This window comes from Mesocricetus auratus, unplaced genomic scaffold (assembly GCF_017639785.1).
Source record: "Mesocricetus auratus isolate SY011 unplaced genomic scaffold, BCM_Maur_2.0 Super-Scaffold_100009, whole genome shotgun sequence".
NCBI classification, from domain to species: Eukaryota; Metazoa; Chordata; class Mammalia; order Rodentia; family Cricetidae; genus Mesocricetus; species Mesocricetus auratus.
In genome coordinates, this window is record NW_024429193.1 from 22116314 (window position 1) to 22138026 (window position 21713).

Below are 21713 nucleotides of genomic sequence, written 5' to 3' on the forward strand. Positions count from 1 at the left end.
CTGAAAACCCCTCATTTCTGGGAGCCTTCCCAACTCCTCAGGATCACTTACAACTCCTTGTTTAAAATGAGTCCTCTTCATAAATGAGGATTAACTACCAAAAGAGAGTCATCAACTTGGGTGACTTTCTTCTCAAAAATGTTCGGGTGAAAAACAAACCTAAATTGAAAGCAGACTCTCATTTTATCAACCAAAATCAGAAGTGGGAAAGAAACAGGGACCACAACATATGTAAATTAGGGTCTCAGAAGATGCTCATGGACCATGAACTTTCCAGACTTTTCACGATAACGGCAGGCAGTTTGTATTTGGTTTTCAACACTGAAACAAACAAATGAATAAAAAAGTAAAAAAACAAACAAAACCCCTGACAGGCCAGTGTGAACAGAAGCCCTTTTTAAGACAGGCTCCTTACAAGGCAGCAGCTAACAGGAGGGAAAGATGCTGTGAGCAGACAACTTTCTTTGTGCTCACACACACCTAAAGTTTTCACATGATGAAATGCTTGTAACTCCTTAGAGAACAACAAGATGTTCAAACAGGCAGATGGGAACCATCTCCTGTATTACCTTTTGTTGGCTAGGAACGAACTCACAGTCCTCCTACTTTAGTTTCTCAAGGGATTCACTAATGTTGATGGGCAAAATTTATAAAATACTCTGTTGTGTTTAGCAACAATAAGCGTGTGCATGTTTTTACTCATTTTCCTTCATTCTCTCTCTTCCTTTTTCCCTCTCCCCCCTTTCTTTCTAACACTGCTTCTGATGGAGAACTTTAAAGTATGGTACTCTCAGGTCTTGAACACCTCAGGTACCTGAGAGCAAGGCAGTGCATCAGCTAGTTTGCATTCAGGTTCTTGCTTGCAAGACATTACATCAACAGAGTTTTCTTTACTTCCTATATTAAAATGGAGACACAGTAATAGTACCTCTAGCCAAAGACTGTCTTCAAGACTAAAGACAAGAAAAACAGTCCAATAAATTGTCAAATAACCTTAAAACAAATCATGCTTATTTTTTCTCACTGTCCAAAATGATAAAATTAATCAAAGTGTTTATTATGCACCAGCAACTTAGATCGACAGGATGACACTTTTAAGTGTCAGTGGCTGTCACTCAGTGTCATCATCACTAAATGTTAAAGGGGAGGTGACAGACCTGGAAGGCAATACGGGGAATCCCTACTTGCTGAAGGCCTGGCGGACACTTGGAAGTCAACCTGATATGACAGAAATATGAGCTGTAAGCTCCTATTATTACCTCTGACTTTTTAGTTGCCACTGGATATGGGGCAGAATATTGAGAAGGGATAGATAAATCACTCATCAAGAGGTGGCCCCCACCTAAAATAAAAAGCAATTGAAGGAAGCACTTTAATAGAGCCCTTTGATGTCTGCAGCAAACAGACAAGGAGCCTGGAAGGAGCCCAGGGCCACCTCTCGATGACCAACAGGTTTCAAATGTGGCAAGGATTGGGCAACAGAACTGCAATCTCCCCCTACAGCTGGGGATGCCATAAATAAAACAAAAATCAATCAAATATATGCTTCTATATTATATCCCAAAGGGATTCAAAAAGCTCTGGGGTATCTCATAAACTGTTCTTTGAGCAATTAAAGAAATCCATTCATTTCAGAGTCATGATAAAATAACTTGCTATGATTCACCATGTTTGGCCAGTCCAAAATGGACAGTACTCATAGTTGAACATACAGGCCATTAAAACATTTATCTCTGTGTAAGTCTACCCTTAGCGGGGACATTTCTGAGAACTGGGCTACAATTCAGTCATACTTATAGACATAAAACAAGGGAGCTACATCCATTAGTATTTGTTTCAGACTCAGAATCCTAACACCCTTCAGTCTGAAGCAAGACAGACAGACCCTGAAACTGCCATGTACTTAGGTAAGAGCTGCCAGGCTTGGACTGGTGCCAGGCAATGCTGGACATTTCTTACACAGTTCATGCCCAAATTTCCACATATGACCTTCTGTTCTTACACAATACACAGAGAAAACAAGGCACAACAGAGAGAGGAACAGCTAACTAAACATTCTCCTGAAGCAATTAGCTTCTTACCAATCCAAATTGATCACGAGGGGAAAGGGCACCTTCCCTTATGGAATTTAATTTCCCCCTTCAGTTCTCCCAAACTCCTCCTTCGAAAGAAAAGTATGTCTGTGAGGGTGTGGAAGTGTGTGTGCCCACGTATAAAATTGATCACAGGAAAGCCAACGCTCAACATCAGGTGTCTTCCCTTCATCTCACTCCACCTTTATCTTGTGAGTCTCTCACTGGCCGTGAAGGTCATCGGTGAGTCTAGATTGGATGGCCAACGTGCTTCAGCGATCTGCCTTTCTCCATTTCCTTCTGCTCCCACACTGCTGGCACTGCAGCTATGGATCACCATGCCTGGCTTTTAAGTGGGTGCTGGGGATCAGCTGAGGTATCTTCTCCAGCCCCAAGAGGTTTCTGAGAAATTTAAATACCGTATGTGAGGGAAACTAGGTCCTGCACTGCCACTATGTGCTCTGGAGGTCCATCAGCCAGGGCGAATCTTTCCTAATTGCTGCTTCCAACGCTTCTTTCTCTCACCATATACACATCCACAAAAGAAACCCTGAACTAAGAGAGTCCTTCTCTTTAGTCTCACTAAGGGAAAGAAACAGACCATGTTGTAAAAGGAGAAAACTACACACTCCTGGCTAAGCAAGGTACGATGTTTCCAATGCACCAAAGACAATGGCGTCTACCTTCTCTAAGAAGTAAATGGCATGCTTTGACTTCTTTCTGCTCATCTCTAAACTTGTAGGAATTATATGTAGGGACCAAGTACTTTTAATAGGAACCATACGTTTTCTAAAAGTCTTACTTAATGCTGCTTGAAAATTTGAAAGCACTAATTGTGTACGTGCAGTTAGCAGAAGTGACTTGAGTTAAACCAGAGGATGCCGTTCAAAAAGGAAAAAGCATTTATTGATGGAGAGTTGGCAGGAATGGAGCAGTGAAGGAATATGAAAGGTAGGGACTTAAGTATCAATTCTAGCTGGCTAGGCAAGGTTGGTTTCCCCCAAACCACCTTTCTGCACTTGATTTGGACAACATTGTATTGTTCTGAAGGAAAAGCCTCATGTTAAATTGTAGAGTGGTCAGATGTGTTTAGAAAGAAAAAAAAACTTTGAAGACTTGTATTGAAATGAATTATTTTAAAGCAGAGTGGTCACAAAGTAACTTTTCATATAAGTGACTGAGATGGAGAGGTAACCAGTTCAGCAGCCAGGAGGTCTTGAAGCCTGCTGGGACCGCCTATGAATCACAGCCATCAGTGATGTCCTACAGAGCTGCTGCAGGCACGCAACAGATCATTTACTGTTGGAATGCATTAGAATGCAATTGCAAACATGTGTTCTTTGTCTACACCAAAAATGCTTTATAAATGTTGGCTGATAACACTGGTTAACATGTAGATTTGTCTATGGGGGGATTGACTGTATTAACGCTAATTAATAGTCATTTTAAGAATGTTTGCATTTAGAAGAAAATACCCCAGATTATGGAACTTGTCATTATAATTACTTTGAACTGAAAACAAAGTAGATGAGCCTCAAAAATCAATGCTTTTTTTTTTCTCTAATCCTTCCCTGCTCCTTCTCTCTTGAGGCAATCAGACCAGTGTCCCCTCTCCCAAAGGCAAGCCAGAGAAGCAGCAATGCCTCTCCCACAAAGCAAGCCTCAAAACTCTAAGAAGTTCTCAATCTCCTTAGAAGGCACCCAAAATGAGAAGAGAGATAAAGGAGCATCTGGACAGACAGGTTCCCTGCCTCCCCACATCAGCTGCCTGCCTCCCAACACACTCTCTGTCTGGCACTGTTGCAAATCTGTCCATGATTTACCAAACTTAAGCAAAAAATATTATATACTTGTTCTTAATTTTCCAGGTAGTATTTTTTTTTCCCCGATGGCGTCAGTGTCACCTAACACTGCATAAAATTCTTACACTTTTCTTTTGTGGACCTTTCTTTTATTATAGACCAGCAGCCACAAGCTTTAAGATGGGTGGAGAGGCATCATATGTGGCTGCCTTTACAATGAGTAAAAGGGTTATAGGAAAAAGAACCTATGGGATATTTATTGTTGTTTTTAAGATTCAGAATCCATTTGCTTACTATTCTTCCTATAGTTAGAAAAGTCTGGCCATTAATGAAAATGTTCCCTTTTAAGAGATAACCCTATCATAGAGAAGCTAATAGTAGTAGTTATGGCTATGATGTGGGAAACTGTGAAGTTACCCTTATTTGCTTAAATAATTCCCATGGATGTTTTAAAATTATTATTATTTTTCTTTCTACATCCTCTTTCCTCTCCATCCTACTCCTCTGCACTGAGTATCTGACGACAGTTTATGAGGATAGGTGAAGAAGATGAGAGAAGCTATGGAAAAGAGAAATACTGGACACTAACAACAAGCTGTGTGCTTAATAGATATTTACTTATGTGAATTCTGTATTATATATTGTTATATATCACATTTATGCTATTTATCCACTTTCTTTTCACCTGAATCTAAGTATCTTGTACTTTGAGTTGTTTATCAGAGTTAAAACAATGAAGTATTAAATCATGCCATCTAAATACTAACTTATAGAAAGGGCCATGTTTGCCTTCTGTATAACTAACGAGCCATCCAATGACTACTCATTTAAATTAATCAAAGATCTACTTTTCTCTTGGTCTTTGCTCTTTATTTCATAATGTCTTATTCTGTTGACATAATCTGCTCCACTAAGATGACTTCAGCTTCTTCGAGGCACCGAGGAATCCCGAGTGCCCCACACAGGGCAGGGCTTATTAAATATGCATGAAGAAAGTTTGCTATTGTGTTCCTGCTCTTTTCACATCTCTGTTCCTTCCACACATTTCAGCCACTACCCTAGGTCTCACGGTGATCTTTCCTTCATTTTAACCACACAGACCCCCTCTGCATCTAGAGAAAAGCAGTATCATATAGCATCTCAAAATAACTGAAAAACTCTCATGGGATCACCATTATATATTAATTCAGATACAGAAAGTACTAATACATACTTGATGTTATCAACATTGCTTAAAAAATGAAAATGTTAAGGGTAGGATGCAGCTAGTGGAAATGAGGCATTAAAGCAGATGATATCATTAAAGATACCAGACCTAAGCACAAGCTTACCCATGTGTAAATGCCTCTCTTTACATCAAGACAAATGACAGGAGAAATAAAAAATCAGCAATAGAGGGTTGTCTCTTTTTAAGGAGGTGAAAGACTATCAAATAGTTATTAAAATAGTTTACATTTCAACAACAATTTCAAAGGAATGGGGAAACTCTCTCATGGTTTCATTTCTGACATTTTCTTACCTCAGACAAAATGCTTTCATTTTCAACATTATGATTTAAACATAAACCGAAATCTTAAAAATTTATGACTGGGGTTAGCATGGTGATCCTAAGTAATCGCATGGCAAATGGTATCAGCCCAAAGGCTTAACTTCTTACCATCAAATCCATCTTCCTCTGACCCCAGCTCATCATCTGAGCAGATGTTGAGGACATTGACCAGCATCTCAGTCACTGCAGGCAGACAGGGAAGAAAGGGAAGGTGGTTCAGTTACAGCTCTGCAGCTCTGTCATTGCTCACTAGCAAATCACGCAACAGCATGCCTCAGATAAGGCATTTCTATGCTTCTGTCCTGATCCACAGCATCTGGGTTCATGTCTACTATTATCCATCATAGAAGGAAATTCGCTGTCTGATTCCATGTAGGCTATTTAAAATTAAATTGCTATTGCAACTTTTGAAACCACCTACTAACACTTATTAAATATAGGTCAAAAGAAAGTGTGGGGGGGGTGGGGGGACAAATACTGGATGTGAGTATCCTGTAAATCTACAAGGGAGAAAAGCACTGTGTTGGAATTCTGTATTTATTTCCACATTGATGCTGCCCGACCTAGATTAGATTACAGACTTCTGTTTAGCAGGGACTGAGCAAACGCCAGATTCCCTTTTGTTAATGTGCCTAATCCTCCATAGAATTCAGTTCCGTGATAGGTGAGGAGCTTTGCATTTAATAAAAACTGCTGATAGATGAACTAATACATTTCAAGTAGATTTGGGGATACTGATCTTGAGAAATAAATATGTTGACAGAAATATCATTACATTTGATTTCCAAAAAGGCTCTAAGATACTTTGGGCTGAAGCAGATTGGAGCAGAGTAAATAGATGCTAATAGGTTTATAGAACAGTGTGCTGGGCTCTCTCCTAGCAATGCACATTCTATCACACTGAATGCTTCTTGAAACTTGCTTGGCTTTTTTAAGCAGCTTTTATCAAGCTTTCATCAGAGACTGGTTTTAAGCTTACACACCATTTCAACAAAAACTCTTTATGAACTGAAGGTGCATGGCAAGTAAACCAACCCCAGTGGGGCCGACATTAATCTGGAGTTGAATTATCAAAGTTGAGTCACGTTTTCCAATAGATCACCAATTTCTTTTCTTTAAAAAAAATGTTCAAAACCTGAACAATGAACAGACCCCGCCCACCTAAAGGGCGTTTCCTCATGCCTGGTAGCTGTTAGGTTCTGTGCTGCTTCAGTATCCACAGCAGGAAAAAGCAGGAACCTATCTGCAAGCTGGGACTGATCAGTGCAGGAACCCAGAGCACGGGGTTCCACGAGGGTAGGGGTGGGGGGTGGGGGGCCTGTTATAAGGCACCTGCGATTTATTTGGTTGTAAAGGAAGACTTCTCCACTGACAACTCATTACTTGTCTTGTGAAATAATCATCAGGTATTTAAATAAAAAAAAATCCTCTGTAAGTCTTGTAGTGTCCCTCCAAACATGCAGTTTTTCTCTAAAACTGCATCTGAAGCACATGGAAACTTATCTTCATACAGTGCTAAGGCCTTCTCTTAGACCACACGGGAAAATGCATGAGGAAGGAGCCAGGGTGTTAGTTAGGTCTCCTGGCTACAGCTCAGGGGCTCCTGGCTTTTGCATAGTTATCTATATGTAAAAAGCTGTATCTACAACCATCAATCAATAATTTTTTTCTTACGTTTGGGTTAAAATATGAAACCAAAATAAAAGGGGAAGAAAAGGAAGATGGTAGGGAGAGAGGATTGGAGGAAGGGACAGAAAAGCCCAGTTCTGAAATATTGGTGCAAGTCAGCCAATAGGTAACTCTTAAAATGCAAATGTCTGTTGTTGGTGTGACACACTAGGGTATGCTCTGCTTTTAATGACCTATGGGTGTGCTGCTTTATATATTGTCCCTCAGTATGTTGCAGGTACTAATCGGTGCCATACAATCATGAATACTCATGAGAGGAGAGCAAGGAAAGCAAGACTCTCCTAATTTGTGATAATAAAACATGACTCTGGGACTACAGTACCAAAGAGAAGGAAAAAGTTGAGACCGGATAACAGTTTATTTCTACTGTTTTAGAGAGTGTTATTGTTCAACTGGGACTGTGTACATGCTCCATATTCCTTGTTTCCCCTGAATTTCCTCACTGCATCAGGGCACCAGGCCAGGGCACACATCACACCCTTCCTCTCATGGTTCAGAGTGTGAATGCTATTGGCTAGAACACAGCATCTTTCTCTGAATGTCCCTGGCAGCCCTGAGCACAGCTCTCGTTTCTTCCCAGTATTAAGAACATCTCAGGACCTTACAGCATACCTTTCTCCCCCACAAACGGCAGCGACCAGGTGAAAACGTCCATGAAATTTGGGAGCCAGTATGGATGGGGGGAACAGTTGAACTGCCTGATGTTCATCACATTGTTCTCGTACTTCAACACTGCAGCTAAAGCCAAAAACAACATAAGAGAACATCGGAGTCAGCACACATCTCTGTTTGTACACATGCTTTTGGTCCATCAAGAAAACTCGACTACTTGAATTAAGTCCCAAGTTATGAGGACAAATAGCCTCATTAGCCCTGACTCCTGATTCATGGCCTTACACTCCCTTAGAGGATGCTACTGTGTGTACAATGTGTGAGTGGAAATTTGAAATAACATTATCATTTGGAAAATATTTCTGTAATGTAGTCAGGCAATTATCAGGAATCAGATCAAGAGCCTCCTGTGGTCAGGAACATTCTAGTCTTACTACCTGATGGTAAGAAAAAGGTGGTGATGCTAAGTGGGGCTGACATAATTTAGTAATCTCCCCAGATACTGGAACTAAATATCTCTCCCTGTCTCCCCCACACCCCCTCAAGCAAAAGCATACTTTTTCCCCAGCAGCAATCTCAATAGTTACATTAATCAGCATGGTATCTGTGGGCTGGATACACTGTCACACGAGCATGGCTACTCTTACTTCTAACTGGATATGGAAATTCCAACCCTGCCTACCCTTATCGATCCCCACATACATACAGGGCGAGCAGGGCTCTGCGGGCACTTTCAGCGAAGATGGAGCCACATGTTTCAGGGGAGACCCCTAGCTTATGACTTGACAATAGCAACCTATGAGGCATACTCAGGTTAAGTTTACACCTGCTTTTTCTACTCACTGTCCTTACTGTTGCTACCTGAAAAGACACAGAACAAATATATTTTCCCCTAAATAAAAGTCCTTTAATGACGCTGCCCTCTCATTTCCAGCCTTCCTGAACTATATGAGATTTCATTTTTATTAACCTTCTCCACCGTGGCTAGGGTTGTATTGATAGTGCATAATGACTAGATCCCGAGTAATGTAAAATTGGTTACTTACACTGACTGGTTGAGTACACAGAGCGTTGTTTGCTACTTTGCATTTAAAGCTGAACTTTATACAAGGAAAACATTCTAGCTTGTGATTATAGAAAATAGAACAAAAGTCTTTACCCATCTATTAAATGCCTTTATTGGGTTTGAACTTCCACACCAATGCAGAACCTGTTGTACAGCTCTGTCTGTAACATGACAATGTTTTCAAAACTGATACCTGATCTGGAATGTTTTCTATCTTGGATTTCTATGATATTCAAGCCCTTCCAATGGGTCTGCAAAGCTCAAACACTCTCTTCTCTGTGGAGGCCCACTTGATTCCCTTTGATAAACAAATGTCTCTTCCTTGATTTCTAAAAGCTTGGACTTATATACAGAAAGCACAGTGGTCAGGGAACTTCGATCAGGGAAGTCTACATATATGTGTCTGCTTGACTTCCCCCAACCCCCATTTTAAAGGACAGGTACCCTATAGGCTTTAGGTTTTTGTATCTCCTGTAGCATTTTACTCAGAATTGATCTGAGGGGCTGGAACAAATCCTGCCATTCCTTCTACAGTATTCCCTCATCCCTCTGGTCTCCTTCACACAAGACTTATTGTCACTTTTCACTCTGTCACGGATCTGGATGCATGCCAGAAGGCCAGTGTCTCTGGGAGTGTGACTCAGGAAGACCATAATCTTTTCTGTAGCCATGATTAGTGTACATTAGTGTCAGAAACCAGGAAAGGCTCATCTTTTCATCTTATTATTTGCCTCCTGTAAACGTTGAGATGCATTCTAAGAGCGCTGATGTGTTTAGCAACTTGTATTAGTGTGCAGGGAGGCTTTGGCTGTGAATTATAGACCTAGTTGACTAATATGGCTCTAGAACACACAGAATCAGGTACTTTGGGAACACAGATGGCACAGGTAGCACAGATAGGAAGGAGCTGGAATTCTCTTCTTCTGAGAGAATACTGAATCCTACATATATTTCTGGAAATGGCCTTTTGCATTGTCCTATTATTTATGTAATGCACCATTTGGCAAAAACAAAACAAAATAAAACAAACATAAAAACATCTTGACAAATTATCATATCAGCACTTCTGATCTTCACAACAAAGTATTTCTAGTCTTTGAGATTATTATGTGAGCACAGATTCATGTTACAGTTTTTACAACTTGGTATCACTGCATTTGTTTTTATATCCTCATCACCATTCTTTTAGGCCCACAGGTGTCTTATCAGAGTAATTGTTCCTCATTGCTTTCCCCAACTTTTTATTAACACAAGGTGGTGGTTCAACAGGAGAAAAGACAGAAAAGGTGGCTGGCTCTCGTTAGCCATGGATCCGTATACATGGATTCCACCAATCCCGTATCAAAGCACTCATAGACAGGAAAACTGTGTCCACAGCGAACACGCACAGACTTCCTTCTTGCCATCAGTCCCGAAACAACTCAGCACAGCAACGTCAGAGCTCTGCCACTCTATTCTATATTGTGAGTGGTGCAGATGATGTGACACACATCGGGTGCTGCCTATAGGTTAAGTACACACCGGGCTTTATGTAGCAGCAATGAACGTCTGTGGATGGTGGTATTCACGGAAGGTCTTGAGGTCAATTCCTAGGTGCCACCTGGGCATAACTATATGGTGATTAACATGACCTTGGATAGTGAACTTGGAGAAGCTATAAGAACTATTTCTCTCGATCCTCAAAAGGGATCTGAGAACCAGTGTGTGTGTGTGTGCATGTGTGTGTGTGGGGGGGGCGGTGAACACGCATGCCCTTATCTGCAGGCAGAGCAACTGCAGCAGGGAAATGGAGAAACTTGCTCAGATTATACAACAGCAACTGACACATCCCGCCCCCTTTCTACCCAGTTTTTCCTGACACTAAACCTATTTCTTTTCCGTTATTCCCTGCTGTCCTTCATAAATTATACATGCACGGATGCTAGTCCTAGCTGTGATACTAATTTAGCTTTGGATGTGGTATTCATATTTAAAGATGTCTCAACTTTTGCCAAAGTACATGCTCAAGTGAAGCGGGATGCAAATTCCCAATCGAAGGCTGCCCTGTCAGTGAATTAAAGAGAAGTTGTGTTGTGTAGAGCAGAGAGGTAAAAGCAGCCTATTTGTTTCAACGTCTGCTCAGCAAGCTTATCTCAGTACTTCCTGAGGGAGCTAACACTGCTTATTTTGTTTATTGATGATGGGGGTGGTACACTTCAAGAGGAGGTGCATGCAGCGTCTAGGCAGAGTGGGGCACTCAGTTTGGACCTTCAGACGTATAATCACAAATCACAGTATTTTACCGAAGTGTTCTCACCATTTCTCTTTGAGAATAAGCAGGGAGGTGAGTAAGTCACTTGCCCATGTTGTCAAAGAAGTAAATGTTACCTGTGGCCCAAATACAAATCATCCATCTAGCATATACACAGAGTTACCATAACAACACAAAGTATTCAGGGTCTGCCAGAGTTTGGACAGACTCGTTTTTCTTTGACATTACTCTCTGTAAAGATGAGCAGAAGTCTCGAAGGCCAATCACCTAGACAACTAGTGTATTCTGTTACTACGTAGGACATCCAGGGTGACTTAATGTCTCTAGGTTAGGTTTCAGTTTCCTTACCTGGACATATATGGGTTTATGTAGAAGATTTCCATGACCTCTTTCCCATTTAAGTGGAATTAACAAACTCTCAGAAGAAAACCTCACGATTAATACAATGACTGATCAGTGTTCTCAGTGTTCTATAGTCTATTGCTGTTACACTTTTTCTTATTTTCTGCATAAAAATAATGACGTTTACCTTAAAATGCAGAACCTCAGTAGGTATTCTTTTCTCCAGTGACATGACATACTTGTGAAAAAAGCCTTTCAGCAACCTCACATCCATAAGTTACTCATACATTTTGGTATTTTTGTACAATAATTATATATTATCACAATATACAGAAAAATAAGCTAAATTAGTCTGAAGCGTCTACATTCACAACATTCAGTTAACATTTCATCTTCCACCTCCCACACCTTCCTTCCCTGATACCTGCCCCCACCCGTCACCGATTACAAAATGCAACTGGAGCCCTAACGGTGTGCTTTCCTCTGAAGTATCTGAGAGACAAGCACCCCCAGTGCCGTGAACAAAACACAGACAGTTTTATTTGCACAAATGCTGGAGATACCTACTAAGAATTTGAGGAGCAACAAAGAAAACAAAACAAAATGAAAAACAAGTGTCCTGTCTACCAATGACTGTCAATTTCCCAAGACATCACATCACTTACACTCATCCCAGAGGGATGCAGAGACACTGTGACACATTTGTGGGCCTTAAGTTATTCACCGTGACTTACAGCAGACCAGACAGCACAGAAACAAATGGTTCTCTCTTGAAGCTGCAGGTGCGCAAATCTGCCAGAAGACACTGAGATGCCATGGCAAGAATACTAATCCTACACATTTGGAGACTGCACTGCTCATTCTTCTTGTGATGTCAGAATAAATCACTGCAGAATTATGCAATTATCTGGTCCAGTCGTTTTTATTGTACCTGCAGGACTCCATCTTCAAAGGCATGTGTCTGTATATTTAAAACCAGCAACCAAGGGCCTAGTGCTGTTTGTGAGAAGGATACTGGGCTTCAGTTACTTATCACAATGCTGGCATACAAAGAAAGGCCTCTAATATTAATCTCTATCTTCAATCCCTCAGGGCTTTCAGCAGCATGACTGGCTGTTGCATCCCGTAAAGCCCAAGGAATACAGTCCACACGTCATGCTGTGACACTGTGAACGGGACTATAGTCAGATCCTTAGAACTAAGGGGTTCCTGTGATTTAAAATTGTCAGGGTACACACACACACACACACACACACACACACACACACACACACACACACACACACTTTCATTTAATAAGATCTTTGTAAAAGTTGTCAACGTCTTTCCCTATCAATATTGAGAGACAGAGAAACAGGTACCAAAGAAAAAATAAATGGTAAGGATAGCAAAACTAAAAGGGAGACTGCTGTTCAGAAGATATTTTCAAAGCATTATACCAAGAAGTGACTAGTTCATCAAAACACAGGCTTAGCACATTCTAGGCAGATCTCAAGAAGAATACACAGTCCTTTTTCTGAGAAAACAAACATCTCCCTCAACTATATACATCAGGCGATATACTGCTCCTAACTTGCCCAGACTCTCTACACTCATCTTGTTGTAAGGTAGGGAAAAATGGAAACCAAAAGATGGAAACAACTTCAGTTTTATTCTTTTTCTCACCCTCGTTAACATCTTTCATTCCTTATCTGTAACTGATAATCTATTTCCATCTTGAAGATATGGAGAAGAGGGCAAGAACAGCAATAGAAGTGTGAAAGACAGCAAATGGGGGCATTCTAGAAGCACAATCATCATAATCTATCTAGTAACAGCAAAAAGTGCATAATAGATCCTGAGGTGATTTCCTTCCAATTTTTCTTCTGATAGATGCTCCGGTGGAAAATTTAGCATCAACGTGTTCCTTTTGCAAAGGTCCCACCTTCACAGGAGGCAAAAAGGCTTGAGGTGGAACCATGTGCTCGGGATATTTTCTAGCAGCAGTTTATGACCTGTGCAGGACGCCACAGACCAGGGGTTTCTGATTCCGGAAGAAACGGTGTGCATTCTCAATCTGTATTTTCTCCTAAAGATTACCTTTGGGAGACACGATTTCCATATATTATCATGTAAACATATGCGTGTATGTTCAATGCATGTGCACTTCTCCATAATATGCTATGCCTTACATGAACAGATCCTATGTCCCTTGCATTCCAAATGTGACTCTAATTTACTTCTGGCCTCCCCTCTATGCCCTGCTTCATGGTTTTCGTGATAGTTTGTAATACCATCAACGGCTTGGACAAGGAGCAACTTAGTAAGCCACGGTAGCTGCTGTATGTGGTGACAGAATGTCTCTACAAGCCACTCCTCACCTCACCTCACGAGCTCAAGTCATTTGTCCAGATGGATGTCAAGCCTTTTAATTTCCAGCTAATTTAATCACAGTGAAAATCTTTAGCATGAGAAATTTAACTGGTTCGCTATGTGATTCTGTACCTAATACAGAGTTCTTCATAGGCAAATGATTAGTCAGTTTCATGTAGTGAGTAAGCCAAAGACTCTTTACTATTATTGGATATAAACAGTATGTATTACTTCAAATGTGATCACGGTTTTGTAAACTGTAAGCTTTGCTAGCTATTTAAAGGGAATGTAGCTTATTTTCAGAATATACACATAGCAGAAGGTTTGCTGTGATGAAGCAAATTAATCACCAACTTACTGAGTCATTTATTATTATTAATTTAGTGTGGTCAGAGATCTAAGTTCTACAGTATCAGAGACACACAGGCATATCACCAATATATAGCCCATTTGTATGCCTTAGTCTCCTTAATTTCTAGATAGGAATGCATTTCTAACCTCCATATAACTTTTATTTGTGAATTTTTATCCCTCGTGAAAGTTAAAATCTTTCACATGGTGTACAGATAAGTACTTAGGCAGTATACCCACATACATAAAATAAAAATGAAGGTTTAAAAACTTTAAGAAATTGTTAAATTAGCTTACAACCTAGTGTGTCTCTTTACTCGATTTTCTTACACACTTAGATTTACACAATTTTGAGAAGAGAATTTCAGGGAGCTTATAAGCAGTGAACAAGGAAAAGCCATTATATCCTTGCACTGCTCCTTTGCTGAAGGTTTCTAATGACCGCACTGCATTGGCAGTTTTTACAAAAGGGGGAAAGCCGTTAGAGCATAGACACCTGGGGTCCACATGGGTGAACTCAGTTAAAATGTGGAGGATAGGCTGGTGATCTGAGATCAATGCTCAGGTCCCACGAGGTGGCAGGAGACGAGTCCTCCTGAGAGCTTTCCTCTGACCTCCACTGGCACCCTGCCTCAAGGACACACCTGTGTTCACATACACATTCATACACAATTAATTAAAACATGCAGTGGGAAAATTCAAAATTACTAAATTTTAATGGGTGAGTTTCTATTTGACTTCCTTCCCACATGTGAAATGTTCATACAGATGCCAGCGGAAACTTGTCCTAAATGACCCTATTTAACAACTGGCTTCCAGCAAAGACATGTACACAGCAAAGCTGAATAAATACAAGGAGACATGTAAATGCTCCAAGGGACACACTTAAATTGAGAGATGGATTACTTGTCTTAGAACACAATGTAAAAAGTATTCCCACACCCATCTTGCAGTAGTGCAATATCCAGATGCATAATGCTCATGCAGTCTTTAAAGTGACAAGATATGATCTGCATCCCCAAAGCACTCCTTTCTTATGGTCACGGACCCAGGGGAGAGCTGGGGTGAGGAAGCAGACCCTGTATACACCGTCCTGAGGACACTGAAGTAAAGAAGCATTAGTGGGACAGCATGAAGGAAGGTCAGTGTGGTCTTCAAAATCAACCCACTGAGATTCAATTTCTGCACAATCCTGAGCGCTTCAGGGAACCATGGGACAAATATGCCACCCCTTGTTTCCTGAAGCCTCGTTTTTAAGAATGCTTATTTAACAAATGGAAAAAGAAATTGAGTACCTTAAATTGTTTTTGTTTCATCCCCCAAATAAAAGTGTTAATACCAACAATAAAAATGACCTACAGCTCATCAACACATATCAAATTACAACATATTACTAAGGATGTCTGTATACACCTTCTACATTCATATGTGATTTGAGGCAAAAAGTTGCTCAGGCCCAATTAACAAGACCTCAAGCTTTCGATGAGACGAGGAAAAATCAAGTGGTAACAAGTCCTGCCATGGGGAAAAGTCTGTGGTTGAATCTTCGCCAAATTGTAAAGCCCCTCATGATCCCACCTAAGCCTACAGTTGCCGGAGACAACACTGCCTTTAGAATGTTTGTGTCGACAGTTCTGCTCATGTAATTTACATCAGGCACCAGCTTCTGAAGAACTTCAGTTTTTCTTAAAAACTAAAACAGTAATAACAAAAGGAAAACAAAGCAAAAACTCAACTACTACTCAATTTTGTAGGGAAATAAGTATTTTGATAAGCTGTATAACAAGAGATAAATATGTTACTCAGGGATGCCTGGGTATGGGCGCCCTGTTCTCCTTCCAGAGACCCTCAACTGCTCTCCTGCCCATGACTAGGCTATCATCTACTTGACTTTGAACTTCCCTCATAAGCCAGAGGGATGTAATATCAGTATCTTAGTGACAGGGCTGGGGGGTCATGGACAAGATGAATCAAGCTTCTTGGTGTGATGATACCATACTACATAAAGAGTGTCATGGAGGGCTCTTGCTAAAAGCTAAGAGCTTCTAAAATGTATCTGCCAAGCATTCACATCATGACTGTTAAGATGATTCACATCTTGAACTCTTAAATGACACTAGCCAGTGTTCTGTTACCACAGTCTCTTCTTGATGAAATACCATTCTATTTTTATTTATAAATGTTTTCTTTGTACTTTTCCTCAAGTCCATAACTACTTTTTGAGTGTAGGCTACTTGAAAAAATTGAGTTTTGGTAAAGGAAATCATCTTGTGAGCAAATCAGATCATCTAATTTAAAGACCCCATACATCACAGTCTGTGTAGTTTTGAATCTCAACAGTATGACAAATGATGGTCTTCTTCACATTCTTGACCATTTTTTTCCCACTCTCTTCCACTGATACTTCTGATTGTCACTTTCATGTTGGATCCTGACTGCTGAGTTTTGTAGCCATTTACATTTTCCACACAAAATATGTTTAATAAATGTCCTTACCATTACTACCTGTCAGTAGCTGTCTCTGGAGCTCAGTCATGGATCCCTGTTATGTACACCAACCTCTCTCCCTGCATTCCATATATCCACTCACCCACATATTCAAGAGCTCATCTGAACAGCAGAACTGGCCTGTGGGGACACCTTTGGAACTCACCTGAGCTTCTTTTTCAGGCACATTTAAAGATGGACGTTTTCCTGTCCAAATTGACGGGGAGAGTTTATAAAGATGGACACATCTTAAGAGTCAAAAGGACCTGCCTGCTTCTATCAAGGTATAAAAAACAGTGTTTGATTTTTGTTTTTTTCCCAGAGGTTTTTCCAATATTTGGTCAAATGAATTGTTCCAAGCACCATTTTTATCTGGTCCATTTGTTAGTCACAAGTGACTTTTGCTGTTCACTGCCTCTTCCTGAGTTAAGCTATTCCTGTCTTCATGGAGTAATGTTCACTCTTCCAGCTTGCTTTCCTCTGCTTACAGTAATACTCAAACATATTAGATCTTTACTGAAGGGAGTACTTAATTGTGTCTAACATGCTAGCAGAGAATAAGACACTTGAGGGTACAGATCATGTTTAACACATAGCCCATGGTACATTATGCGTGGTCAAATACTGCAGTAGGAAAATGCACTAGTAAATTGCTAATATAAGCTTGTTCAGTGTTTTTGGTAACTAGATGTAGTTGGTCATTTTCACTGGTGGCCGCTTATTTTTTTATATATTTTTTATGAGCTTAGCCTTGAATGGCTGAGTTATTTCTCTGGCCTACGCATTTTTGTCAGGTTTTTTTTTTTTAAATAACAGTCATAGGAAACATAACTAAAACTAAGGTATAAAATGTGGTTGTGCAATGTATATTACCAACTCTGTGATTCACAATGTTTATCTGACTGGCATGTAATTGAAATACATGAGAGCTAATAAGGAAAACATGTAAGTGCTATACATAAGAGATTATGATTGAAATTACACATATTAAAAGAGAAATCTTCGTGAAATACACATTGTGCTCTTAAGGGTGCATCCAGTCTATTTAAATAGATAGGAGTGTAAGCAATTATTTTAGGTGGGAAGAGATATGAGGTTAGATGCAAAGCTGACTTTTGTTCAGGACAGTAAGTTGAAAAACTGATAAACTTTGCTTTTGCAGGTAATTTAGAAGGAGGGAGATAATTCACATAGGCCAAAAAGTGTGGTGAAACTGCAAACGAACAGCGGAAGAGGACTATTTTCTTGGCAGCATCTGAGAAGCCATGTACTAACGCATGGCCACTAACAGCAGAAAGCATGCAAAGATGATGGACTTTTCGTGTTACACAGCAAGTAATCCCAAAGCAATTCCATTCATTCATTACAAAAGATCATTTTTTCCTTCACTTTACAGAGCTGTCACTGCATATCCAGTACATGCAAATGAGCGTGTTGTGCGAAGGGATAACTGTGATCTAAACTTCCATCGTTTGACAGGGCATCCATCTCTCAAGAGCTGACAGAGTGGGGGGAGAAGAGAGGCAGGCGCGTGGATGAGAAAGCAACTTCTATGGCCGACAGGAAAGGACAGGCACTGGCTGAGTTAATGAGGGGACAACAGAGGGTGAAGTGTTCAGCCTCGCCGACTGGAACCACAGGCAAGAACAAGCTACCAAGGGGAATGACTGCATGTTACATGCATGCCCGATCACAGCTAGCACAGCACTGGTTTTGAAGTCGTACAATAAGCCCATCATTCTCATACTTGGTGTGAGAGGTTCACTTCCGGCTTACTGTGCAGGAGCATCACTAACTATCATGTGACTAATGCTCTGTGTGGTCATCATCTCTTGCCATCAAGGGTTAACTCATAGAACCCTCATTGTTATTCTTCCATCGACTATGTTGTAGAGAGTCTTGCAACTCCATTTTGTTGCATGGCTTTTTAAAAAATTCTAGCTAACATTGATTTTATTCAAATCAGGCAATCCTCGCTGTTAGCAGTGAATAATTGACTCCCACTCCCATATACTGTACAAGCTGTTAGCATAATAGCTTTAAAGTGCTGCAGAAATTTGACACAAAAGTCTTTTGACACTTTGTTCCAACTGAAGAATACACCTTTCTTTTTCTTTCCGTCTCTCTTTTCTCTTGAGAGAACCTTTTATGAAAAGGTTCCCCAAATGCAAACAGTTTTATCCTTTTCCTGAAGGACTGTGACTAACTCCAAGCAAGAGATAAGAGCTAAAGTTGCACACAAATCTCAAAGACAGCGAAACCCCGCCCTCCCCTGGGATCAAGTCCCTAGCATGTCATGTGGGAACCATGCATAAAGAAACAACACACCCAGGATAGGTGAAGGAGCTTTCTGCCCCCAAGATATAGTGCTACACAGAAGAATGAGAAGTGTCTAAGGGCATTATAGAATCATAGTCCAATTGTCTTCATTTTTAATGATTTGGGTTTTATTTAACTGTCACAAAGTGCTTAAGAATAGTCTGTGCTATTTGACAACCAATACCTGTCACAAACATGTTTTTGGAAGGCAATCTTTTCCTTGTTGCTTTCTGTTTGCTTGTTTTGTTGTGATAGGAGACATCATTTAGTCCAGGGTAGTGTAGAAATTGCTAGCTCATGATTCCCTTACACTCTTGATCATAATGCTGCCACTTCCTAAGTGCAGATATTACTCATAAGCATGTACTATCACACTGTTTCTTAGGTTTAATAGAAAAGCCTTTGAAACGCTCTAGCACAACATTTATACTTTATATAGTTAAGGTGGATTACAGGAGTATGGTGGAACATGCTCTGGCCAATATCTATACTCAGAGAAACATTGAAAACCTTCATATAACTAATCCAAATAATTAGCTTTAAAAGTTTAATTCAAAAGAAGCTTGTTGCTTTAAAAAAATAACTGACCTTGACTTTTTATATCTTTCCTGTAAAAACTGAGCATTCTTTTACATCTGGATCAAAATTTTAAATGAGACTTTCCCTAACCATTCAGAAAATTCCTCCTTGCCAAATGCATTTCCTGTGGATCCCGTAAGTTGAAGCTGTTAGTGAATCCCCAACATCCTGCTTTGTAGACTGCCTCAGAGCTTATAGCACGCAGAGAACATGCCCTATAAGATTTGGAACTCTTGCCTGTCTAAGGACAGCACATCTTTCTGGGAACCACGGCTGTACTATGTCCATGGATACCTGCACTCCTGAGCTTCAAGGAAGGCCTGTCATCATCAGCGTGTCCTTTGAGAAGGTTACACAGCTATAGCACACCCCAGTTAGCTTTTCCTGCTCTCTGGGCTTAGAGAAATGTCTGGGGGTATCTACTCACTGCAGGCGTGAAGAGAGAGGAGGAAGGGGCAGGATGAGGGGTGGGTCAGTAGGAAGACAGGTCACTTTGCCTTTTGCAGCAGGATTCCTGCTAGCATTAGAAAGTTTGGAGATCGGGAATCTTGCTCTGAGCAAGAGGAAGTACCATGCAGCGAAAGTGGAACACACAAGGCCAACAAACCCAACAAGCTATCAAGTTATTAAGGGGACTTGGGACTAACAGAGGTCAAGGCCTCTATCAGGTATACTGGACACCAGGCTCAGGGCAGAAGTTTAACTATCCTGGAAGGAAGACAAATATTCCAGAGACATACTTATGCTCCACACTTGGGCTAGTACAATGTAGAAACAACAGACCTCAGGAAATTGGAATTTCCCCAGGCATCTCCATGATGGGAGAAGAAGAAATGTAGAAGCTTGGTGCCACCCAGAAGGGGAACTTGCACCCCGGAAAGGGAATACACTTAGTACTGACAACTGTCATACCACTGTGTGAGAGACACCACAGCCAGATGGCAAGGATGGCCTGTTCCACACTTGACCCGGATGGCTCCACTATGTATGCCTCTTGCTCTCTGTATAAACCTAAGTTTCGTGTCAGGATCTTAAAGATTTATTACACTTCTCTGTCCCTGTTCCCAGTACGGGCACACTGAAATAAATCTCCTTTCTCCACTTTTCAGTATTCTTTGTTCCGTTGTCTCACTGAAGAAAGGTGGCCTAGCCTGGCTTCTGGGGGCCATCAGGGTCCAGCCCTGGAGCCACCTTCTGTAAAAAGACAGCTATCACACAGACTGAAGACAGGTACTACTCTAATTCCAGTTTCACGCATGCTCAGAAACAGGACTGTCACTTCCCCACCTGCCTGGGCTACACATCACCTCATGCATTGTTTGAATGGTGTCTCTTTTCCTAAAGAGACACTCCCTCCAGAGTACTCTAACCAAGGGCTACTAACTAATCCTTCCTCCATATTTTATCACCTTCTCTGACATACCTAGGACACCAAGTCATTTTTTTTTAAATAAGAACACTACTTTCTGGAGGAAGGTAGGCCTGGTCCCTTCATCTCTCCTTCCCTCACAGGCAAACATGTAATCCCCTCTGGCTTTGTGTTTGCTTCAGGTAGCAGGTAGGGAGTTTCAGAAAGAAAGCTCAGAACTGTGGGTTCCGTCCCAATTCATGACTTCCTGGTTGAGTGACTGTGAGAGGCACTCGCTTTGCATATAGAAATAGAGAAGGCCAGCTGTGCAGTGGTGGCACAAGCCTTTAATCCCAGCACTCTGGAGGCAGAGGCAGGCGGATCTCTGTGAGTTCGAGGCCGCGCTGGTCTGACAGCCTCCAAAACAATACAGAGGAACCCTGTCTCGTAAAACAAACAAACAAACAAACTAAACAAACAAACAAAAAGAAATAGAGAGGGCCAGCTAAGATTTACGTTGAAGCATAATATTCTTTTTAAAGAATTGAACCTGTACTTGCTCAGCTCAGAAAGTGACTTACGGCAAGGGCTCAATAAACACTATTGGAATTTTAAGCTGTGAATTCTCTTTTGCTAGACGTATCTTTGCTGAACAAACATAATTACAGGGTAAGAATATACATGTAGCCTTTTTAAAGAGCATGAGTTTGGGTTACCGCCAATTATTGTTGTTTTGTTTTTCAAGTCCCCATCTACTAGAGAGCAGATCGCATCTCTAGTACACATAGTTAAAAAGTATCTGCACATAGATTCTACCTCTAAACCCCTTTCTTTCTTTAAGTATGTAAGGGATCAGCAAAAAGAATGGTTTAAAATGTTAACAGTAAAGTCAAA

The 21713-nt window shown here is 40.7% G+C and overlaps 1 protein-coding gene across 2 annotated transcripts in view; it reads right to left on the minus strand.

The window, feature by feature from the left end:
- The window catches only part of Ppp3ca (protein phosphatase 3 catalytic subunit alpha), a 270184-nt gene that overhangs the window by 26842 nt on the left and 221629 nt on the right, over positions 1-21713 (minus strand). For both annotated transcript variants that reach the window (XM_005081969.4, XM_005081968.4), the window contains exons 9-10: positions 7725-7850; positions 5532-5606 (exon numbers count right to left, since the gene is read on the minus strand). In XM_005081969.4, the coding sequence (XP_005082026.1) occupies positions 5532-5606; positions 7725-7850 (201 nt within the window). The remainder of the gene's footprint in view (positions 1-5531; positions 5607-7724; positions 7851-21713) is intronic.